Source organism: Pyxicephalus adspersus, chromosome 3 (assembly GCF_032062135.1).
Source record: "Pyxicephalus adspersus chromosome 3, UCB_Pads_2.0, whole genome shotgun sequence".
Classification (NCBI taxonomy): domain Eukaryota; kingdom Metazoa; phylum Chordata; class Amphibia; order Anura; family Pyxicephalidae; genus Pyxicephalus; species Pyxicephalus adspersus.
In genome coordinates this window covers 88,638,565-88,662,772 of record NC_092860.1, presented here as the reverse complement: position 1 = coordinate 88,662,772, position 24,208 = coordinate 88,638,565, and the positions used below count along the sequence as shown (strand labels likewise).

The following is a 24,208-nucleotide window of genomic DNA, read 5'->3' as shown; positions in this document are numbered from 1 at the left end:
TTACAGTATGTTATGATAGTATGAGTATAATATAGTTTGAAACACAAAATCATGTCAAAATTATAAATTAAATAAATTAAAAGAAAAATAAATTACATTTTTTTTATTTAAAAAAAATAAATATTATACCCATACTATTATAATGTACTGTAAAAAAAATGTTTATGAAAAACAATACCACTTTTACACATATAAATCCATTGTATTGCATTCAATTTTGTATTGAATGCAATACAAATAGACTCGAATTTCCCGCCCTGGCCCAAACAGAACATCCGCACGCACTGATGTCAGTGGGAACTCCCCGTGACAAATCGGGTGCAGAGAATGCCGGCTGGAGGAAGGAAGAAGACGCTAAGGACGATGGAGGATGCCGGCTGATCAGGTAAGCAGGGGTTTGCAAGGGCAGGAACAGGAATCGGCTGGCAGAGGGTGCTTTTCTGGAGGGACCCTCCAGGATGCACCTGACTGGAGTAAAAGCCGAGGGTGACTTTTTCAGCACATTTTGGGTGCTGAAAAAGTCGGCTTATATTTGGGTATTTACAGTACTTTGGCCCATAGATCTTAAAACATTAAAATCATTACTGTTCTTCATTAAGGTGTTAAAACATTTAAAAGTAAAAGAAAAACAAAGTTGTCTTAGGGTAAATATTTAATATCATGTGCAGATAAAAAGCAACTTTGTTGAGTTTTTAAGCATATTTGAACAAGCAAACACTATCTACAGATAAGGTTGGTATATATTTAAACAAATGGCACATAAAACTGACATGGCCAACATAGTAATTTACATAAATTTACAATATAAACAGAATAAAATGTAGCGATGTACAAAAATAAATACACCCTGTTTTAGCAATACTTCAAATACATGATATTAAAATCAGGTTTTTTAGATGGTACTATTAGGAAACTTTATAAGCAGTATGCTGTTGGAACCTGTCTTATTTAAAGCTCAGATATTAAGAGTCCGGTGTTCTTTTTGCTGTGAATGTACACCATTATGCCAAGATCAAAAGAGCTTGCTAATGCGCTTAGAAGAAAAGGCTGTGGATACCCACAAGGGATTTAAAAAGATTGCCAAAATATTTGAACTTAAATATCCAACTGTCCAGAAAAAAAATCTACCTGCTGCATATATTTCAAATGATTGCTAAAATTGACTGGCCAACCCAGTCAATTTATGCAAAGAACTAATTGTTTCATTTTAAAAGGAATCACCCAAAACTCCAAAATTTATTGTGAGATCTGCAAGTGACTCTTGCAACAGTTGATGTCAAAGTTCATGCATCTACAATCAGAAAGGGATTGCACCAAATGAAACTGCTCTTGAGGTGTGCCAAGAAAAAGCCTTTGCTGTTCAGAAAAAAAAAAACATTAGAGCAGTACCAGACTTTCTAATACAATGTTATTATGGAACTGATTTATTGATAACTTTTCATTACATTGGTGTTCAGCATTAGAACCTTTGTCAAACTTTTTTCAGTATATCCATTGGTGACATTTTGTTCATTTCCTACATCCTCTGCATTTGTCACCGTGAGAGGCAGAAAAGATAAATATCCAGAATGGAAACAGGTATTAAGTCTCAATAATTATACAAACTGACAGATGTCACGAGTGCACACTTATTACACACTGATCAGCAAGGCAGCTTTAACCATATAGTCAAAATGAGCAGCTGCCTCTGTCTTTGGGCCTTATTTATTAAAGCTGGGTGACACAGCAACCTGAAATAGATCTGGTCCTGGATTGAAAACATTTGCTAGCAAATGACTTTGAATAAATCCATGCCATGTTTGCCGGATCACTTAGCTTCACTGATAAAAGTGTATCCTCTCCAGCCGTGGAGAGCTTTAATAGATCAGGCCTTTTCTGTCCGAGGTAACCCTCCAAAGCTGGTCCATTAAAAGCCCCATAACAACCTCAGCCAATTAGCTTGTTCCAAAAACATTGTGGTGTCTACTTTTGAAGTGACAAATTATGTAGTTGCAAAACATCTATAGTTTTGTATGTAAGTGCAGCAGGTTTTACATAAAAGTCTGTATAATGGGCAACGAAATCTGAGGTCTGCCAAAGTTTGCAATTGTTGATAGTACTTAAAATGAAAAATGCACTGGATTTGATCCTTTTGACATCCAACCAAGAAGGATAAACCAATGTAGAATGTTAAATCCTAGCATGTGCAATGAGATTTATAGTTCTACAAAAATGGTAACAATCTCCTTCTCTAGCTCTATATTTATTATGCCATATTATTTATATTGGGATGGAGGCCAACCATGACATGATTGCCGAGTGTCCTAAAACAGCCATTGTCAGAAGTGCCCAAAATCTTTAAAAAAATGCAGTGTGGAGGGTTCCTATTGTAACACTAAAGATCCTGTTCCTGAGAGGGTACATCAGATATTGGTATAAACTGGGTATAACAATACTTACCTGTTTCCATAACTAGCTTGATCAAAAGAACATAGCCCTGGAAATGATCAGTAGTACCTGCAGGGTTATGGAGAGAAGAGGCTGAAAACATATGCTTTGAAAAACATTGCAGATTCTTCACAGACTGCCACAAACCACCTTTGTTAACAGACATAAAATACAACAAACAAAGTGTCGCAAAGCCTTAGACACAACAAAGAGGGTTCCCTGCAGCTTGGTAGGTCAGCTTGACGAAAAATAGTGCAGCCTTTATGAACTCCGCTTTGTTATCTTCCTGTTAAAGTCCTTTCATTAACTTATGATAGTAGCAAAATGTTATCTTTTATTCTGAATAGCGCAACATGAAATATCCTTATTTATATTCCGAGAACAAGATCTGAACCCTTTCTCTTTCAAAAAAGACTGAAAATGCATTAATGTGCAATTTATTGCAATTTGCAATGGGTATGTGACAGGAAAATTATTATAATGAGAAGCATGTTTATTATTTTTCCTGTGAATCACGCTTGAAAATTAAGCTCCTGAAATTATTAATTTAGAGTTATAATACAGAAAGTTTTAGTTTAGTGAGCACAACAAAATTTCAGCTGCATTCAGTATTAATTACGGCTTTGAAATGCTTTCATAATTACATGAATTAGCCATTAACAGTTAAAATTTAACTTAATTAAACTGTGTTGCTGTTGTAGCACTGCCAGTCTTAGTTACTGTAGGTAAAATATGTAACGGTTACAAACAGAGTATTTTAAAGCAAACTTGTGAGTAGAAAATATTTAGAAATGTGACACTTAAATTGTTTCTACTCAAACTTGTAAATACATAAATTAAAATAAAACGCACATCATACCCTAATCTGCAGGAGGCAGAGTTCCAATCCATTCAATTTTTGGATTTTCTCAATTTATGAGCATTTTTAACTAGACCTTAAAGGGTCAGAAAAGGTACTTACCAGTCACTTTTCACCATTCTCATAAGCCAGTAGAAGCAAGAAAATGTAGCCCTGTGTAAACTCCAGTTTTTTTCACTAGTCCTGTTACGGGGGAGTGAATCGCATGCTCCTGCTCCCTAGATGTACTGGATATTTTCTTAACTGTCTAAAGCTACTTACACACTTCCAATAATTATGGTTAGAAAACGAACGATTACAACCGATCAACGATTATGCACGATTATACTTGAACGATCGTATTGTGCACAATCCTGTACATGCTGTAACCATACGATTGTTCAAATATAATCCACCAATAGTGTACACACGCTAGATATAATCATTTGAATGATGCAAGGAGTGACATGTAAAGGAGAAAGTGTATTGCAGAAACATTCACCATCACTGAACGACTGTATACACGATAGATAGTGAACGATCGCCGGCCAATCAGATCCGCCGTGACAGTCGTTCATTTCCAACGACACACCTCGTTCGTTGGCGTCGATTTGCTAACGATTTTCAGCTAATCGGTCGTTCGTTTCCAATGATAATTTTTGGATGTGTGTAGGCAGCATAAAGCTGAAGTTTAGCTAGGAAGTTAGCTGTGCAGCTAGGAAGTGGGGGGTAGGCATTAAAACAAATCTTTTTTTATACTGCAGTAAAAAATACAGGTTTGCTTTAAGGAAGGAGATCTCATCCAATGTAGTTTAAGAGATACAGGGTTAGAATTCATAGACAATCTCCATTTACACCTAACATATTTGTTTGTAGAGTAATATTATTTCAACTTTTGGGTTAGGATTTAGGGTGATTCGTGATGCTGTTGAGAAAATATAAATGTCTTTCATTTTGATTGTTGTCCCTGGGAGAAGAATAGATGGGAAATCTCTCCAATTGGGGAGACACACAACAATAAAAGGGGATGTTTTTGTAAAGAAGATGAGGGTAAAAAGTTTTCCATATATGTTCTCCTGAGGGAAATTTGACCTCCTGTTCTAAAGGTAGTTGTTGAGGTGAAACCACCAGGCCATCTGCTATATAAAATCCTAAATTAAAAAAAAAATAAGATGTTTAACATTAACTTTTTTATCCTTTAAAGCTGAACTCTGAGCTGCCCGTGCAGTGTGTCTCTCTCCATACTGCTTGGGTTAAATATTCTTGCCTAGGGAATAAAGAAAAGGTGAAGTACTCAACTTACTTATGTAAGTCTTACCTGTTGCTGTTCTTTGATGATATAATAATATCATCTATATATATCTATATAAAAATAAAGATGATCAGTGAGGTGCAGAAACTTCAATGTTCATGCAAATTACATGCACATTTTATGCAAATGAAACCAAGCAGGTTGGCTCAGTTTTAAGGCAATTTGCATAAATGTTGAATTTTCTGTATCTCATTGATCATTTCTAGTCATCACTAGTGAGCCTGAAGGGTGTCCTTGTAGTGTTGGACAGTGAGGGAACACTGGTGGAAGCAAGAAGTAGGATAAATACTTCCCCTTAATCATTATACTCTATAAAAAATAAACATTTATCCTATGCAGTGCAGAGGCCAACTGTAAAGGTACTGCAACTATTCATTTCTTCATTTTTGAGTTTAGCTTGATACTTACTATACTTTAAAATTTCAGTTTTATAAGCTACTAAATGACTGGACTACTTTTTATCCAAGCCCCGTTTTACTGAATTACTGAATTAGGTTGATTCTTTAATAACTACTTAGTGTTGAACTTTCATAGTACAACCGATGCATAAAAAAAGTCTAAACCAAAGTGCTGCTTTATAAGTGCTATAATTATGATTTGTGAAGTTCTGTTGAACTGCATCTGTAATATATGACAAAAACAAATTATAGTAGCAATGGCTTCTTATACATAACCTGTATGCTTTAACATACTCTATAATTCCAGGTATTCCTCAACACTGAAATGGTGATAAAAATGAAATCAAGTCAATCTATGTGACAGCTTGAGTGATTTGACAAAATGCATTATCTTTGGATGGTTGTCAGAAATGATTTTCTTGAAGATGAATAAAGCAGTCATTTGTGAATTTTCAGATAGAGGATCTGCAGGTACAGGGAATTAATCAAATGGTAACACCGTCTCCTTTGTTGTTGAGGTAGGAAAGATTTATGACTTTTTTGGTCCTGGAGCATGAGACGAATCTTTCCGATTGGTCTGTTAGCTGCTGGAACATATTTGCTGTATTGCTGTCATTTAAGTTACAGCATTTTTGATGGAGATTCATTTTACCTCATGGCATGGCAAAGGTTTTTGCTACGGTATTCCTGTTTTCCAGTGGTCAATTCACTTGATGAAATTCTCACAATGTACAGCAGTTTTTTCTTCGGGATCTAGTTCAGAGATTAAATTCATGTGTGTTATTTACAGCTGCTATTTAAAATGCTTGAATTCAGCAAGTATCTTTTTGTAAATTAGATGAGCTTTCCAAACTAAACTGTAGCTTGTTCTATGCTACTGAGTTTTGTCCCCTTTTCTGATGATACACAGGATCCCACTTTCTCATAGATATCCAAAATCATAAGCAGTAAATTTATGTGGAACCTTACAAGAATAATAATTGGTATTTTAATCTGAAGTGAGAGAATGCACTATTAAAAGCCTCATGTGTTTTTTGGGTGATTTTATACTTACTGATCAAGGGTTGGACCCAGAAAAATAAAATGGAAACCTTTTTACAGTTTACAGTTACAGAAATGAAGCTGAAATATAATAATAAGTTAATCTTTAAAGTATAGATATGACATGAAATCTAGGAGTTATGTCTTCAAGAAATTCTTGTGCTAACAGACAGTTACTGAATCTCTCACCTCACCAACATATGTTTGCAGGTTTATCCTCCTTAGTATATACAATTATATTATTACAATAAAATAAATATATATATATATTATAATAAAATAATAACATTATGTTCACAAATGTTAATGTCGCATTTTAAAAAAAAACTTAAAATAAAAGGTAAAAAGATTTTTAATTTATGTGTACACACTGCAACTACAGTGCCCCACACTACAAATGCACCACATGAAATATGGAGATGTATAAATTTAACCAAAAATGGGCCACAGAAATTAAAATGTAACAGGCTGCTCCTTCTGCAATCTCGGGCATGTCCAAAAGGGCTTTTTCCTGCAATGGGGAAAAAAGTGCCAATCTCACGCATTAGTGAGATCAGCATTCTTTTTTCCCCCATTTTCAGCAGGCACGCTTGTGCAGTGCGAGATCGGGTGACTTAGTCAGAAAAAGGAAGAAGATGGCAGCACCTGGAGCTGTCTGGCGATCTGCGGAAGATCAAGGTAAGTGGGATTTTTTTATTTTAAGTTTAGTTACGCTTTAACACCTGCCACAAGAGCCAATATTTTAAGCACTAGTCTGGCTCTTAGGAGGAGATATGCAATTTTTAAAATGCCTTACTAAGTCAGTCTAGAGGAGTGGATGTTTGTAGGCAGACTGTATTTACCCAAGGTAATGTTCACATATCTTGCTAATTCCCCATAATTGAAAGTGAAATCCAATAAAAAAAAGTTGCAGGCCAGATAGGGGCCTGCAACTTTTAGTTATATTTATATTTTGCACCTAAAGGAAGGGAAATAAATGGAAATGTCCCCAATTGTACACACATAGCAAATAAACAACCTGCCAGGGAGTTTCAACCCTTTCCCATTCTACCTAAAACCAAAGGAAATGTTTGACGTTTAATATACTTTAATTAATACAACCTAAGGCAGTCCTAATACTATTTAGACAAAGTTAGCGAATAGGAAAGTCAACTCCACAATACAGTGTAGAACAATCAACCATATTGTAATGTTATAAATGAAACAGCAGTCAATATTGCAATCATGGTTTTTTATGTTTTTACTGTCAAAGTCACTAAATGCCATAGAAAGAAAAAATATATATACATTTGTTATAAATGGAAGAAAAAACGTGATTCTTATTTCCTACCCATTCTGTTTGCTAAGACCCATAACAATGTAAGGGGCAGATGACAAGCATTATAATCACTATTCATTTGTCACCATTTAAGACAAACATTCTGATTCAAAGGATTTTGAGCATTTAATATGGCACACCATTATTAAGTCTGGAACTGCGGGCTTTTATCTTTTTGAAAGAATTAGAAAGTGCCAGTGTAATGGACGTTTCTAGATGTGCTCAATGCTGTTAATAATTATTGGATACAATTTTCTGACTACACATTTAGAATAAAAAAAGATAATTCGAAAATAATTATACCTATCTTACCTCCTTTTTCAATTATATCATCAAGAGCCTGGATGGTGCCTAGTGATCTCCCAGAAGCTAGATGTCAACATGTGTTGTAGCCTGCAAAAAGTTATAACAATAGTAGTAATATTCCCACTTGTAACATAATTAGTACTATTGTGTTCCTCATAAGTGTTGTAGTTTACTATATATATATATATATATATATTTGGCAGTTAAATTTGTATATATCTGCATGTCTATCTATTAGTCAGACCTATTGTTACCAAGATTGTTGGCTCACCGTATATTTTTGCTTTGAGATTACCATGACCATTTATCTCAGGTGAAATTCTTCGGTGTGTATAGTGATCCACTGATGGCATTCATTAATTGGCAGTGGCAGACTGATGAACAACCAATGTAGAACAACTGTTATGTACTCCTATAGAGGAGAGAACAGCAGGGTGCCAGCCATTCAGTTTCTCTTTGTGAGTTCAGCACTTGCTTGTTCATCTGTCACTGGAAATCATTACAAAAGATTGTTTTCAGTGACAATCATCTGATGTCTATCTAATGTTTGTACGGTGCTTTGCTGTCAGTTCATCTGTCAGGTAAAGGATTCCAGGTATGTTTACTCATCAACTCGAAAATTGCTTATGCTCTCTGTTCACCAAAGATTCACAACATGGAGCTTACTGTGGCATAGATCAAGTTGGCACAGTCTTCAAAGCAAAGGCAGTTTAACTTTTTTTAAGTATTTGTTATCAAAAAGGATTTTCTTTCTAAAAGTATTGATGACAAGGCAAATCTATTGGAGGGGAGGGGAAATTTTGATTTTAATTCTTCAATTACAGTTATCTCATATTGCCCCGTGAAGCCTTGTGTAAATGGAACCCTTAGCTGTGTAACCCACACTTTTCTTAACTCACCATGATAGATCTGTAATTTTTTAAAGCCATCAGTAAAGTAGGGTTGATTGTCACCATGGCTTACTATATTTTAATTTGCCCTGTTAAATAAGCAATCAGAAACAGTCTAATTTCCTCAAGTTTTCCTCTCAAAGTGATAAGTAGATAATATTGTTGGAGTGATAATAAAGGGTAAAAGTCAGCAGGCTGTCTATTATACACTAGCAAATGTGTAAGATATCTGATTAATGAAAGCAATTAGGTATTTCGAAGGGGGGAGGTGTGTGGGGGGGATAGACTGGTATCAGCAATGCAGTAAAAGTATGTTATTTTAAGCACAAAAAAGGAAAAGTATAAAAAGGTAAAGCTCATGTGTAAGCAACATATACAGAATTACATTACATGTTTTCATGCAAGGAGGCAGACAGTACACTAGTATGCAAAGCCAACAAGGAAATATACCTGCTGTGCAGAGAATTGTTATTTAAAAAAAATGTGCTAATATTCACTTTTCTCATTCAATCATGTGAAAAAGCAATTTCCTGTTCACTGTGAATACCCAGTCATGTGTGGATGGTTACTTAGGATTGGTTTAATGTAGTGAATATTTACTTAATTGTTGTAGTAAAGATTATCATCTTCTGTAGTAAGTAGACTATTTTTGATGTTTTAAAAGGATGTTGTATGTGGTTGGTGTATATTACCAAGTATGTGCTGTTTGTGTGTGTGGGGTTATTGTGAATAAACCTTTTCTGAGAGCAGTAACATTATCCTGTTGCAGCAGTCAATAGTCAGAGCCATATTCATAGAGCAGAAAAAGTTTTCTTCAAACATTTACTACAGAATCATTTTTCATTGTCCTTTTGAACCAATGACTGTCACATCTAAATAGGGCACTTGCATTTATGTCAGAAAATGCATCATTTTGCTCAGAAAATTGTTGCAATTACAAATGCTTTGGTATTGCCTTGTTTATCTTTTTTGTTGACAGGATTCAATGGGATTTAGATCTGGACTCATTGCTGGCCACTTTTGAACTCTCCAGCGCTTTGTCCTATACAGGAGAAAGACCCTGCTGAGGGCGCCATGTGGATCTTAGGCTCAGGGAAGTGGGAAGGTTGTCTCTGAACACAACCCACCCACTCTTCCATTGCAGGCTCAGACCTGGTATCATGATGTCACTCTGGGGAGGTGTCTTCCCCTTTAAGTGACACAGGCAAGGGTGTTGTGGGGCGGGCACATACCGTGCCCCCCTCTTTTTTTTTATGACCACCCCTGGTCCTAAACCATTTCTGGATGCTTTTTAAAGTATGCTTTGTGTCATTGTCCTGCTGTAGGGCCCATGACCTCTAGCTAAAACCTGCTCTTTTGTGTTCTGCCAGTGGGAGAGAGGAGTGATCAGTACCAGAATCCAATAGTTAGTTCATGCATACATCCAGGGGATTTTCTAGTTACATAATTTAAACTAAATTTTAGATTTTCATCTCACTTTCAGTCAGTTTGGCTGTAAACACTACAGATCACTAAAGTCACACCAATCAGTTTAATTAGGCAAATGGCCTTGAGGCTTCTAAAAGCATAGACTCGGGTTTAGACACTTTCACATTTTTTTATTCACTGTAATTATCCATATTTCTATTGGATCAAAACTTTTTCCCTTTGTTTTTTGTATTTAGTAAACATTTTTGACCTTCCTGCTGTGAATAAACTAGAAAAATTATTAGCACAATCATTAGCACATTTTTTATTTTGTTTGTAGTGTTTTTAATGTTAAGCTGATTTGTGAAAGAAATAGATGATGTAATATTAGACCAGATTCAGTACTTTATTTCTCAAAAGGGAATTTTAGGTCATTTTTATTGTAGTTTTTCAGAGAGAAAAATTGCCCAGGCAAGAAATGTAATTCTGGGACAGGTGACATTTATATGGCTGAGTTTAATGTTAGCTGCTCAAGGATTTCTGTATGATACCTCTGCTGACTGTATGGGGATAGATCTCTTAATAATGACCTTTTTACCTGAAATTGAAAAATGTTTCCGCCAACTATTTACTATTTATTACAACCCTTGCAGAATATGTGGACACTTTCTGTTTTACTCATTTTCTCTTTGTATGAATGATAGTTCTACACTCACGGCAGAAAGACAGTGAAAATGTTAACCATAAATTCTAACAATTAAAACAGAACTTTGTTCGGGGTATTGAGTTGTCAGTTTTTTTAAAAATGTTGTTGGTCAGTTCATCTGTTTGTGAACTCATTTGAAATGTGCGTTTGGCTTTCCCAATACGCTGTAGATGGAGAATGTCATCGTAGGTTACAAGGGTTGTTCGATACATTAAAGGGAAATTCTATTAGAGAAAAACAAAATCTGTCTACTGCTTTGCTGCCCATGTCATACACACTTTTGTTGAGTCTTTAGTGCAGTGTTTCTCAACCAGGGTTCCTCCAGAGGTTGTTAGGAGTTCCTTGAGCAATGAGCAATTCGGACCTCTCAGGTCAATTTACCAGACACCAATGAACATTATTTTATCTGTGGTATCTGTATGACTGCAGACCTGAAAGTTTTTCAAGGGTTCCTCCATGTTTAAAAGGTTGAGAAACTCAGCTTTAGCAGGTGCAGATATACATGGAGTCTTTTTTTTAATGGTATCATAACTCTGATTGAATAAATGTGAAGAATGGTGCAATAAATATTTTATGTATGGGAAGAAAATTCTGACCTAGGAGGAATTTTATTAATTGAAATATCTTGTTTTTACAGTCATTAACAGTCAATTACACAATATTTAGCACCACTGTACAGCAGATGCCTCCTGCTATCATCCACAACGCATTTAGAGTGGTACTGTCCACAAATCTAATCCACTGCATTATCACTGACAAAGCAGGTATTTTTGTGTATATGGAAGTTTCTCGCAGTTATTAGGCAAACTGTGACCACACCGGCTTGTTGTCAGATGGGATTGGACCTATCAATTTGCAAACATCAATTTATACAACAATCTGAAGGGTTGAAGAAGCAGACAGGATCATTATTGGTACCAGTAATATTTAGCAAAAGAATTTTCTGTATATTCATTGGGTAAAGGTGAGATGATTTGGTATTAATTTGATGGTGATACGTTTGCCTTAACATCACTGTACAAGAAATTTAGGCATAATACAAACGTGAGTAATATAAAATAGTGTTTGACCCGTGGTACTTTAAGATGCATCTTTTGGAGATAAATGCAAGTTTGCATTTTAGTTCAGAAACCTGCTTTGACTGTTGAGTGCTGATTAGTTTTTATTAGTGAAATACTGTAATATTGGTTTAAAGATTGATAATAGAGCAAAAAGTAAAATTATGATTGTCATTGCCTGTTGTCTGTTTTTCCTGTGTAGATCAGATGATTTCTATGTAAGCTCTGAAGCCTTTTTTTAGAGCATGAATATCTACTTTACTGACATTAGAAGACTTGGCACATGACAGTTAATATACTTACTACTTTATAAATAAATTGCATTAATAGCCCTAGAGGCAAACACAGTAATGCCTCCAAATACCTCAAGTGACCAGTGGCTTCAATGTTCCACAGAGTCTTCAGACCAGATGTATTGCTAGAATTTTGAAACTCCCCGGGTTTCCTGTCAATAGTGCACTACTAATCATGCTCAGTGTGCTTTTTTGTGCTTTTTTTTGTAATGTAGTGGATGATCACTGTACTTGAAGGCTGCAGAATTCAATGCTGAGAAAGTACAAATATAACAGTGATGTTGTCAGAATTTTTAGGGCTATACTAGCTGATTACCTGGCGTTGCCCAGGTATTTATTTATTGCAATCTTATATTATACAGAAAAAGAATCAAATAAAGCTATAGTGTTAAATCAAAGTGATGTGTAATTCCAAAGTTCTTGTGGTGGTGTTTCCAGTTGGCAGAGTTTGACTTTCCCTTGCAGCAAATTACCAGGAGACACAGATTTAAACTTCTTCGCTTGACAGCAACTACAAACCATTTCCCTTTTTCTGATGGTAACACATGCATGCTGCAAGTAGACTTTATGTGGATCATAGTGGAATCCTTCCAATGCTAAGCTAACATGTTGGGCAGTCCGTGATTATCTGTCTCTTTCTCTCATTTCGTTTACTCGGGTCTCACCCTGTTGTACTGTCCCTGAAGTTTTAGATGTAGTAGCTCTATCTCTGTTATCCTGTAGTCAGGTGTCACGCTGCTGTACTGTCCCTGAAGCTCTAGATGTAGTAGCTCTATTCCTCTTATCCTGTAGTCTGGTGTCATGCTGTTGTACTGTGTCTGAAGCTCTAGATGTAGTAGCTGTATCTCTGTTATCCTGTAGTCAGGTCTCACGCTATTGTACTGTCTCTGAAGCTCTAGATCAGGGGTGCCCAACAGGTGGATTGCGATCTACCGGTAGATCGCAATGGCAAAGCGAGTAGATCACAGAGCCCTGCCTTTCAAAATAAACTCTACAGCGCACAAGATTAATTAAGTCCAAGTTTTTATTGTTGGTGGATCATTTTGAGTAGCTCGCAAGCCAAAAAAAGTGTGGGCACCTCTGCTCCAGTAGCTCTTTCTCTCATTTCCTGTTGTCAGGTCTCATGCTGTTGTACTGTCTCTGAAGCTCTAGATGTAGTAGCGTGTCAAGTCTTCTATTCCTGTCCTCGTGATTTTCTTGTCTATGGTGTTGTTTCATTTTTTTTGCCTTTGATTGCACTTGGTCAATTGCCTTATGTTTGTTTTCTCAAAGGCATTATTACAGGCCAGAAATTTGTAAAAGAGTCCAAAAAAAGTATGTAAGCAAAAGGCACACTGTCACTGAGCAGTACATACACACATACATCCAAATATAGCTCTGACATAGTCTGAGTCATATGTCTAGCAAGTTTGGTTTAAATGTCTTGATGCATTTCCTAGTGATGACATACACACATGCATACATACATCAAAATATAGCTCTGACATATAGCACAGCACTGTACAAAGATGACTGGTGTACTCACATGAGTCTAAATCAATATGTATGGCAAGTTTGGTTGAAATATCTCCATGCATTTTTGAGTGATAGTGGAACAGACACACATACATCCAGTTTTATATATATAGATTATTTGCAGAATAATGTGCACAGTGCAGTAAAGTCCAGCGTTCATGACTTTGTAGTCAATGGGGCATAGCAGTTAGGGCTATGTAATGTATATAATTAGTATATTATACTGGACCATGAAATATACAACACAGAATATACGGTGCAGTAGTCAGAACAGTGTTGTGTACAACATAATGTATACTGTGCAGTAGTCAGAATGCAGCGATCACAATTATGCAATGCACATTACAGCTTGCAGAGGTCCGTGGTTATAAGTCCTGGAAGACAATTTTAAGTGTCCTCTTAAAGCCGAACTAAACTGCACTACTCAACTATCCCCAATCTATCTCAAGGTGCTGCCATGTTCCTTCTTTTCTGCGTAATATGTTGTCGCTATATAAATCCTGTTTAATAATAATAATCAGCATATGTTTAGGTGTACTTTTCTGCCCTGTTACTGAATATAGGATATAGAACAGTTTTCATCCTATTATTTTTTGTCCACTATAGGGGAATTCAGTGAATTTCAGTAAAAGGTACTTAGACCTTTCCTAGCATTTTGTTTTTTATTTTTTTGGTGAACTGGTATAACACCACATCCTGTTACACTGTACAATATATCATATAACTTTATGAGTGACAAATATTTATATATACTGTGCACAGAGTGTAATCTGGCCCCTTGTGTTCAGACTAGTTCAGACTAATGGTATTTTAACACAGCCGTTTGTACTTGTGCACACAACATTGATAGTAAACCTGCTAAATGTGCTTTGCATTGTAGTGACACTTATTGTAAATGGCAATCCAAAGAATTGTATATTGTGCTGTATATTTTATATTGTGTTGTATAAGTGCTGTACACATTAGACAGTTTTCACTCTGCTTTACAATATAATGTCCGCTCTTTTCAGTTGTTCAAAGTATGCTGAACATCAAATCATCGACAATGCTCTCCTGCATTACCTTTACATTTTATACTCCACACTGTTTGACTACATACTAATACAGTTTTTGACTGCTGTAATATCTTGAATTTTTTGTATAAACCCTTCTTTATATGCTTTTAGCTGCCCAATTCATTTGTATGCATCTTTTTTTTGTGCCCAATAGGATTTGGCTTTTGTTACATTGCAGATATGTGTCTAACTTCCCCCCTCAGATGGTTGGTTGCAGTTTTTCCATTCCATTTCCATTTCCATTTCCATCCTAACTATGAGCCTTTTTTGAATATTCATTCAGGAAGCAATGGCAAAACACAGAATCATGTAAGAACTATGTTTTTCCATAATTAACTGGGAATCTTTGCAGCTCCACCACAAATAAAATTTCAAATTAAAGTAACCATTATCTTGGATTGAAAATGTGGAAAGAAAATCACTTTGTTAGATTTAGATATTTTTATTTCAGAGTTTTCTGTATTGAAGCAGGGATGAGTGGGGGCACCAGGAAGCTCAATATATATCCTAAAGACATCCATTTAGGTCTACCTATCTATCTATAATCTATTTTATTTTTTCCCTATATTACAGAAAGATTTATTGGGTATTTAATTATTAGGGCACATAGAATTGAATGACCTTAATGTACTAAAAGTAAAAAAACAGGTTCTAGTTATTGAAGTAATAAAAAGTAAGTATTCATACTCCTATAAAAATCTTTTTTAAAATGGATTTTTGATTGCTCATAATTTGCTGACTTTAAACTTTCCCTATAATACAAAGTTACGTAAATATACCCTTTACAAGGGAACAATTCATTTTGCATAGTGAACGAGAAAAGCTACCAGCGTGCTGCCTTGCAATGGACACATTATATAAAAATTAGTCATATTTAAGCCGTTTATGAATGGTAGGCAAGTTTCTAGCCTTCAACAATGCCTGTAGCATGTCTCTTCTGTAGCATTGCATATACAAAATATGTACAGCTGTAAGTTAAGAACCTCATACATTATGTTGACAACCACTAATCTAGGTGAAGTTATTCTTACTTTATCTTTACTTAAGGGTGCCTCCTTTTGCCTTGAGATATATATATATATATTTATAGAGAAACACACACACACACACACACACATATATATATATGTTATAGACATTATAATTTTTTAGAAAATATGAAATCAATACCACACAAGGGTGAAAAAAAGTGAAAACTGAGATGGTCATTTACTCTATAACAAGGTTGCAATCAGTATCCATTTCATTTTGTCTAAAAAATGCATATCAATATATTAGTTTTTTATGTCTTGTCCCTTGTTTTTCATTCCTGAGGAAGCAGCCTAATTCTGCAAAACCTGTTGAATGAAATTGACTTTTCTAGTGAATGTTTTTTCCTATTTGGATCATCCTTTCACATTAACTACAAGATGTTTGAAATCACTTATTGATTGTATTGATTTTATCCTTTGCACTATGGATATGCTATTTTAGCATGTTTCAAATTTTTTTTGTTTTTATAACAATTATCATGATATTGCCCTTTAATGTCACACTGTTTTTGAACCTATTGGTTCTGTACTCTATTGTAGTCTAATTCAGAGACCGAATTCATTTATCTGAATCTTTGGGGACCCACTTTTTATTACTTTAAATGTTTGCACAACATTTTACCCTTTGTTCATTCATTTTAACAGAAACTTTGTTCATGTGATTGTATAATAGTCAATGATAACCAAAAAGATCGTAATAAAATAGATGACCATTGCTAAACCCCACAGTAAAAAAAAACAAATGTTTTTTTTCCTGAACCAACAGGGCTAATAAACAATATCCTGCTTTTGAGTGTTTTATTATTTCTTAGCTGTGCTAGCCATTTCTCAAATATAGGGCATCATTAATACTGAGATGATGAGGAAAGGCTTTTTTATTTGTATTTATTTCTCTTTTTGAACAACAGAACAGATTGGCTTTATTAAAAACAGTTGCTGTTTTTTTATTTTACATAAGACTATTTTGCCAAAACAATGTACAATGCACAGTGTTAACAGTAAGCTAGCCCTTTGTTAAGGACATTTGCCAGCAGTAATGCTTTGTGTATACACTGGTGCTGCCAGCTGCTCACTGAGGCCTAAATACTAAGGTGCTGCAGTTTCCTGATAGCAAATTCCCATGTTCTGAAATAGTTCGCTGGTGTTATTATGTTTATTGTTTCTGAAACTACAGCTTTTCCCAAAACCTCCACCTTAAGCAGAAGTAACTTTTTTTAGTTCTGAATTGAATGAACTAGAGGGAACTAAACTAATGGTTACTTACTGTAATTAACTGCATATATAAATCAATACGTTGTGATGAAACAGACTCATATAATGTAGTAACACTATATAAAAAATGGGTATACCATGTCTAATGTAAGGACTGAAATATAACATTTTCATTCATCTATATCTTTTTAATTAAGACAATATGATTTTAAATTTTTACCTAAACTAACAGGTGGATCTCTTTTTTTAATTTTTCCAGACTTTGGGTTTGCTTCTTTATTATAAATACTGTTGTTTACTGTTCTGGTAAGACTGACTCAAACCCTATTAGATGGCTTATCTGGAGATTTTATGTAGACACAGTTACAGTCTAATGTGCAGTCGCTTAAGCTGACACCTAGTGCTCTGGTAAAACTTTGTCATGTATTTAATATTTATTTGTAAACCAAGGACTGTATGTAAGTAGTAAAAACAATATAAAACTACAGTTTGAAGCTCATTAATGTAACAGAAAAAAAGCATCTGTGTTTCTCTAGATAATTTTTTCACCACCAGGGTTTCTCCAGAGGTAGTTAGGGGTTCCTTGAGCAATTTGTGCCTTTCAGGGTAATTTAAATGACACCAATGATATTTTTGCTACTTGTAAGAGTGACATCCTTCCCACTGGCCAGCAAAGTGGTATTCTTCCTACAGACCACCACACTATTATACTGTGAGCTGTGAATATAGTTATTATAGAAGAAGTTTCCAAAAGATCTGAAAAATATTTCAAGGTTCTCCCATGTTAAAAAGATTGCTCCATAGCAATCAATGAAAAGAGTGTTTGCTTAACAGCACAGAAGGCATGACATAATTAGCAATGCGTTGGATGGTAAATACATTATGAATACATATAAATACACATTTACCTTTACTGATTTAGCTTTTATTTTGTATTTATTTACCAGCCCGATTTTGCATGAAAGTTGTTTTCTTCTCCCTTTGACTGTATTGGAACATTTTTATATTCTATTTATATACAGAGTTTAGTCTCTCAGCTCTCTAAAGTGGTTATAGGTGTAAAATAGACTTAGTGACATTGTCCAGTTCAAGGAAAAACAGGTTGTAAAGTGGTAGCATACTGTGTAATTTGCTTTTCCATTTAAAAACAGAATTTCCCAGACTTTAGGAGACAGAAGTCAAATAATTAGAAACGTCCTAAGATAAACTTACTCTGTGTTTTCTGAATTACCAGCTTACTTTTAGAATATAGATTTCTCTGTTCAAATTGAAATTTTGGATTCAAGGAGCTGTCTTTTCTTTTTAATATAAATTGCCATTTATCTTTTTATGATAGTACTTGCTTATATAAGAGATGCTCCACATTTCTAATTTTTTGAGATACAATCTACAAATCTGGGTGCTAAACTCATGTGGGTTATGATATGCAGAGATGTAGAAGCGGGCACACTCACAGGGATATTTTCAAAAAGAGCATTATTATTTGTTTTTTTAATTTTTTTTTATAATTTAGTGACAAGTTGTTTTGGTGGGGGGGGGGGGGGCATTGAGGAAAATATCACTGAAACAATTGTCACCTCTCTTTTTTTATTCTTCCCTCCAAAAAAACTGTGGTTGTGCCAGCTTTTTAGAGCTCAGTAGCATAAACTAAAATAATGGACCCTTCCAAATGAAGAATAACCTGTTCCACCTTTTTCACAATCCCTGCCAGCACTGATAGATAGTGCCGCCATATATTATGAGGGAGGGGGAATAGGCCACTACTTTAGCTTGGGTATGTTATTTCAGGTTACACTACTGAGTTTTAGCCAGAAAAACTAAAGTCTGTGTTCTCTCTTTAGGAAGCCCTAATGCTACGAGAATGCCAAGTGCCATTAATGCACTTGTAATAAATTATTGTATTAATAATTTTATATGGTTAATAGTTATTTTCTACACATAGTAAATACACAAAATAAATTAATAAAAATAAAACTTTTAGGAGAAAGTTTCCTTTTGGTGATATTTTTCTACAAAATTAATACAAACACTTTAATGAATGATAGATTTAAATAAACATACAATCATAACAAACATAGGAAAACATACGTTTCAATATTTTGTACTGTTTAAATCATACTAAAATACTGAACAACATTGTAAAGTTATTTACAAGTAAAATACATTTATAATTTTAATTGTTACCCTCTTTTTAATGTAACATCATCAAATTAAAATATTATTGGTTAGAAGATTAAAAAAAAAGGCAAGAAAAGAGTGGTTAACAAGGAGTTAAAGGATGATAGATATTAAACAATATGTTTTTTAAAAACATAATATTTTTTATACCGTACAATGAAATTGTGAAATTGTGAATTGTTGAAATTGTGGGATTACGTCTCACTTGGCTAGTAGTTTGCATTATACACTCTTTTTTTCCAGGTTCACCGTAGAGTTTCATATTTATAATTATCTATTTTTATGTATTTTGTAGGGTGTTCCAGGGCCAGGAAAGTATGAGATTACACGTCAATTTGATTCAGCAAATAGGATGACCAAGTCTGCGGATATTCCTCGACCACCATTTCTTTCTTTGGCAAAGGTAAGAAATGCTCCCAACTAGAGCCTTTATTATGATATGTTCATCTAGTGTTTGCAGTATTTGCAATAAATTGTAATGCATGAATAGTGAAAATAGTTTGTCTGGCGTTTGACAATTCTTCATTTTGGACATAAAGATGTGGAGTATTCTGTCATATTTAAATTTTAGATATATAAGAACCGGTTTTCATTTTGCCTTTGACCAGTCTGATTGTCACCCTTACCTCTTCCTCATTAAATTCAGATGCCTCTCTCCTGCGCATGCAGGCAGTTCTAACTCTGGGCCTGCCTGCGCTCCCAAGGTTTATCAGTTTTGCCCATCCCACCAGCCAATCAGGAAAAAGGCTCTTAATGATATCTGGCTGTTTAGCAAGCTCAGACACAGCACTCAGCGTTCATGCAATGTGTCCCCACTAGTGCCGAGCCCCCTACCTCTGCTGAGCACTTCCTCTACACCTGTTTTTTAACTTAGTGCTTTTCCCTGTCCAACTCCTGTGTTAACCCTTTGTTTTCCAGTCTGTTGTTTCCCAGCCGGTTCCCTTGTGCTGTTCCAGTGTTCCTCTCAGTCTGTGGTTATCCCCATGTCACCTGTGCCTCCTGTCACTTTCAGTGTCTCCTGTGTTCCCTGTGTCTGCAGTGGCCCCTGTGTCTCTATTTCCTGAATCTCTGGTATTTGTCCTGCCCACCTTGGTGTGCCCAAGGACCGCAACTTGACAGTAACCAGCAGTGCAACGTCCTCACCACTAGAGGTTCTGGAGAAGACCTGGTTACTGCTTGGACTCTGTGCCTTGTCCCTTGTCTCTTGCAGGCAGCAGGGATGTCTCAACGTGTATTTAGTGTAGCAATCAAGACCTAACAGCTGTTTATGGGGAACAGCGCCATCAAAACATAAGTGTCTAAACAGTGTAATGCAGTACATGTATTGAAAATGCACTCCGAAATTCATGCCAGTAAACTGAAGGAATGGGATTATCGATGGCCAGATTTCCGTTGTCAGCCTATATTAAAAATGAATAATTTCACTGTGAGGAAAATAATAATCAACAAATTATGTAGATTTAAAACACAAATTATTATGAATTTGACCAACTGTCCAATCAAATTTAGTCAAAAATATGATTGATGCTAAAAAGGACTCTCCAAAAACCCTCAAAAATTACACTGTGGGATCCTTAGGTAACTTTTGTAACTGTTGGTGTGAAAGTCCACACATTGACAATCAGAAAGAGATTGCCGAGATGCAAAATGAGACTCAATCTCTTTTTGAGTCTCATTTTGCATCTCGGCAATCTCTTTCTGATTGTCCAGTTGCATTTTAGTAAGCTCTTTTTGATTCTCAACAAAAAGGTCAACCTAAAATGCAACTGGACAATCAGAAAGAGATTGCACCAATTAGACTTGCATGAGTGTTGTGCCATGAAAATGTTGCTGTCCAAGAACAAAAGAGCAAGACTGCAATTAGTTAATAAATATATAAGCAAAGACCAGTTGATTTAAGGATTTCCCCTTTATTTGTGTTGAAACATGTTACAATATCATATATTTTAATGAGGTGATTAATGATTCACTAATTACACATAATTTGTAGTATATAAATGAATAAACTGTAATATACTAAAATACTGTACATTATAGACCTTTTTTCAAAATGTCTTGAAATATACTTTCTTTGAAATTTATATAAAACCACTTATCTAATAACCACGCCATCACAATATTGTGAAGCATTTGCTTTTGTTTTATTTTTCTTTAAAAAAACAATATAATATATTTTTGGGTAAAGTTAAGCCTTGGCCACCACCATCATAGCTTTTGAATTAATATTCCTAGTTTTCTTATGAAGAATTAGAGATTTTACAAGTTTTGCTAGAGTTTTAGGTTCATTGTTTTTGTCAAATGGATGTTAAAAAGCTGTAAATTGCTTTATCTCACTTGTATTTTTACAAAACCCAAAGTTTGAAATTCAGAAAATAAATCTTACCAATTCATTGCATAATAAACATATTCATTACGTGGTATTTAGAATACAATGTTGCCTTTAACCATAAGAATTGTTGTATGGTGTGAGTGGGGAGTGCGACTTTTATGGGGAGTGTGTACCACAGCAGAAAGTAATAGGAGGTGGATTGCATAGGGAGAATCAGGAGAAAGAGCAGAAGGAAATTCAGGAGGAGACATCAATGTGATCACTGATTGCCACCTAGACAAACATAGCAATTTGTATGCTTACTTGTTTTTCTGTAACAAGTGTATTGTTGATATGAAACAGATAGAGGCCTATGGGATAGCTATACTCTTAGACCTGCACTATCACAGAAAATTTGAAGGTTCTTGTTCTGCTCACCTCTACGTCTATATTTCTTTATTGTCACTAAGAGTCTACCCTCAGAGTCACAAATTTGGTATGCTACATCAAATGAAGAAAAACAATTTAGTGTTGTGCTACTCTTAAGCTATTATGTACACACAATAAACCTGGCACAGGTATCTTTTTAGAGTGTTCTACAGTTGATTGGATAAGCTCAAATACATTTAGGCCACTCAAGAATTTACTGTTTTTGCAACTGCAAGTTATTTCAGAATATTTGATATTATTTTCTTGTGTGTCACACTAGCGATTTCTACCTGTCAAATCAATCACCCCAGCCCCAGGCGCATATAATGAACAGCGCACAGCATTTGAGACTTTGAGGAAAACATCAAGCATGGCACAAATACCATTTGGGCATAAGGCAATTCGATTTATACAGGACTCAAGATTGCAGAAATCACCAGGTAAGCAATTGAACTGAGGGCCCATGAAAATATCTGCACTTAAAATTCATAGGTCGTGTATGTATATATTTTTAAACATTCCATATATTTTTCATGCGTTTGCTTTTTTGCATGTGTTTGACATAGGGAGGGTCCTTGCATGGGTTTTGTTAACAGTCACATGAAATAAAATAATTCAATGTAGTCTGTAATGTGTGCTGCACAATATGTAAGTTCAAATTTTATTCATATGGGGTATAGTAAGTAAAGTTATTTTTGATGCACCATTTGCAAGGGCTATTTATGAATGCCCTTTCGAAAATATTGTTATAATTTCAAACAACATAACCACACCTTAACCACTCCTTTCTCTCTGTTTCAAGTATTGTTTAAAATGTTGGTAATTAAGATTGTCATAAACAGCAGAGCCACCGTAGTGTGACAGTAGCATGTGAAAAAGTGGACCATATGTAGCTCAGCTTAATTCTACGAAGTAAAGTCTTCAGTTATCAACTGTCGATGATCCCCTTTTGTCAAATGCTAGTTGCCCAGCAATAATTCTGATACTTTGACTTTCATGATCTGGCAGAGGAATGGCAGCAAATGAAAATCCCCCCAAACTCTCTGTCAATACACTGAAAAATTGTAAGTAAAAGAAAAAAAAAGTATTTTTAATGCACATTCTATTGTGTTTTCCTTTTCTATAAACAAAGTCTCTCCCTACTTGCATGTCCTTGTTCTCCCCTGTTTTTGGGAACGCCTAATTACGGTATGTACTGACTGAGCTACTCTGACCCTCCTCCAAAGAATAGAAACAGAAATCTACAGTGTCTCCTGAGTGTCATCTCGGAATCAGCTAGGGCTTCTACCATCACATCCAAGATGAGCAGCCTTCTCAAAGCTTTAAAATGTCTATACAAAGGAGATTTTTACAGAAAAAAAGAACATGTATACAATGCTTTAAATGCAGATACAGACTTAAGGGAAGATTTTTGTTTAAAATGGTCCAGCTATTGGATCACTTTGGTAGTTGCAGCAAAATCAATCCGGAACCTTCAGAAGGGATCAACAGTCAACAGTGACTGTGCATGTATTACTCTCATGACAAGGTTGCCTAAGGTTACTGTAGAAATAGTAATAATAGTGGTGATAATAATAATAATAACACAAAATAATTTATTTCAGGCCCAGGCTCCTATGACCTATTTAGTTATGGCATTGCCAGTGAGAGTCTGAAGAGAGCAAACCAGGAGTACTCAAAAAGGGCAGCATTTGGAACGTCTGCCACACGTGCATTGTCTATCTCCAATAGCAATGCAGTGTGGACTCCGGGACCCAATCACTATGTGGTAAGTTTGTTTACCTATAACATGAAAGGATTCATTCCGTTTGAGGTGAATCAAAAAGTACATCTACTTATTGCGCAAACATCTATTAATTGTGCATAACAATAAAAACTTGAACAGCAATTATAACATTGAAAATGTAAAATTCATTTTATAGACCCCTTCAAATAGATGTTTGGGTTTATACCTGCTGTATATACTGTTGGTTTTACACCTCTGTATAATTGAGTATAGTAAGTTTCTAATAGAAAATATTCAAAACTTATTTCCCAATGCATTTTGCTTGAATGGAGTTAACAATATTAGTGTGTATTAATCAGTCCATATACATCTGATATATATCCGACTACAGTCTTAACTCCTGAGGTTACCTTGTAGTCAGCAGGCAATTCAACAGGTCAAGCTTAAGGAATGAACAGACCGCTCAGACACCATAGGGTTCTCATAAAACAGACAGTGCTCTTCCAAAAAGTTTTTAGCAAGGTTACCTCAGGATATATTAATACAGAGCTGTGATGATCGGATTGATTGAAAAATAAAGACATTTTTATGAGTTTGAAACACAACTTGAAGTTCAGAAAAACCATAAAAAGTTCCCCAGGTACAAGCATCCCTTATGTAAGTTTGAGTAAAAAAAAAATTACTTTAATGACAATTTTGATTCAAAAATTTTAAATATAGTCTAAGCATTTCTCTCAGCTGGTTTTGAGATTTACCTTTA

The 24,208-nt window shown here is 35.1% G+C and overlaps 1 protein-coding gene across 1 annotated transcript in view; it reads left to right on the top strand.

Annotated features, from left to right (window-relative positions):
- STPG2 (sperm tail PG-rich repeat containing 2) overlaps positions 1–24,208 on the top strand; it is a gene marked incomplete in the record, with an annotated part of 262,587 nt that overhangs the window by 46,869 nt on the left and 191,510 nt on the right. Inside the window, 3 exon segments of the mRNA XM_072406812.1 lie at positions 19,281–19,388; positions 22,003–22,162; positions 23,327–23,490. Coding sequence (XP_072262913.1) covers positions 19,281–19,388; positions 22,003–22,162; positions 23,327–23,490 — 432 coding nt within the window.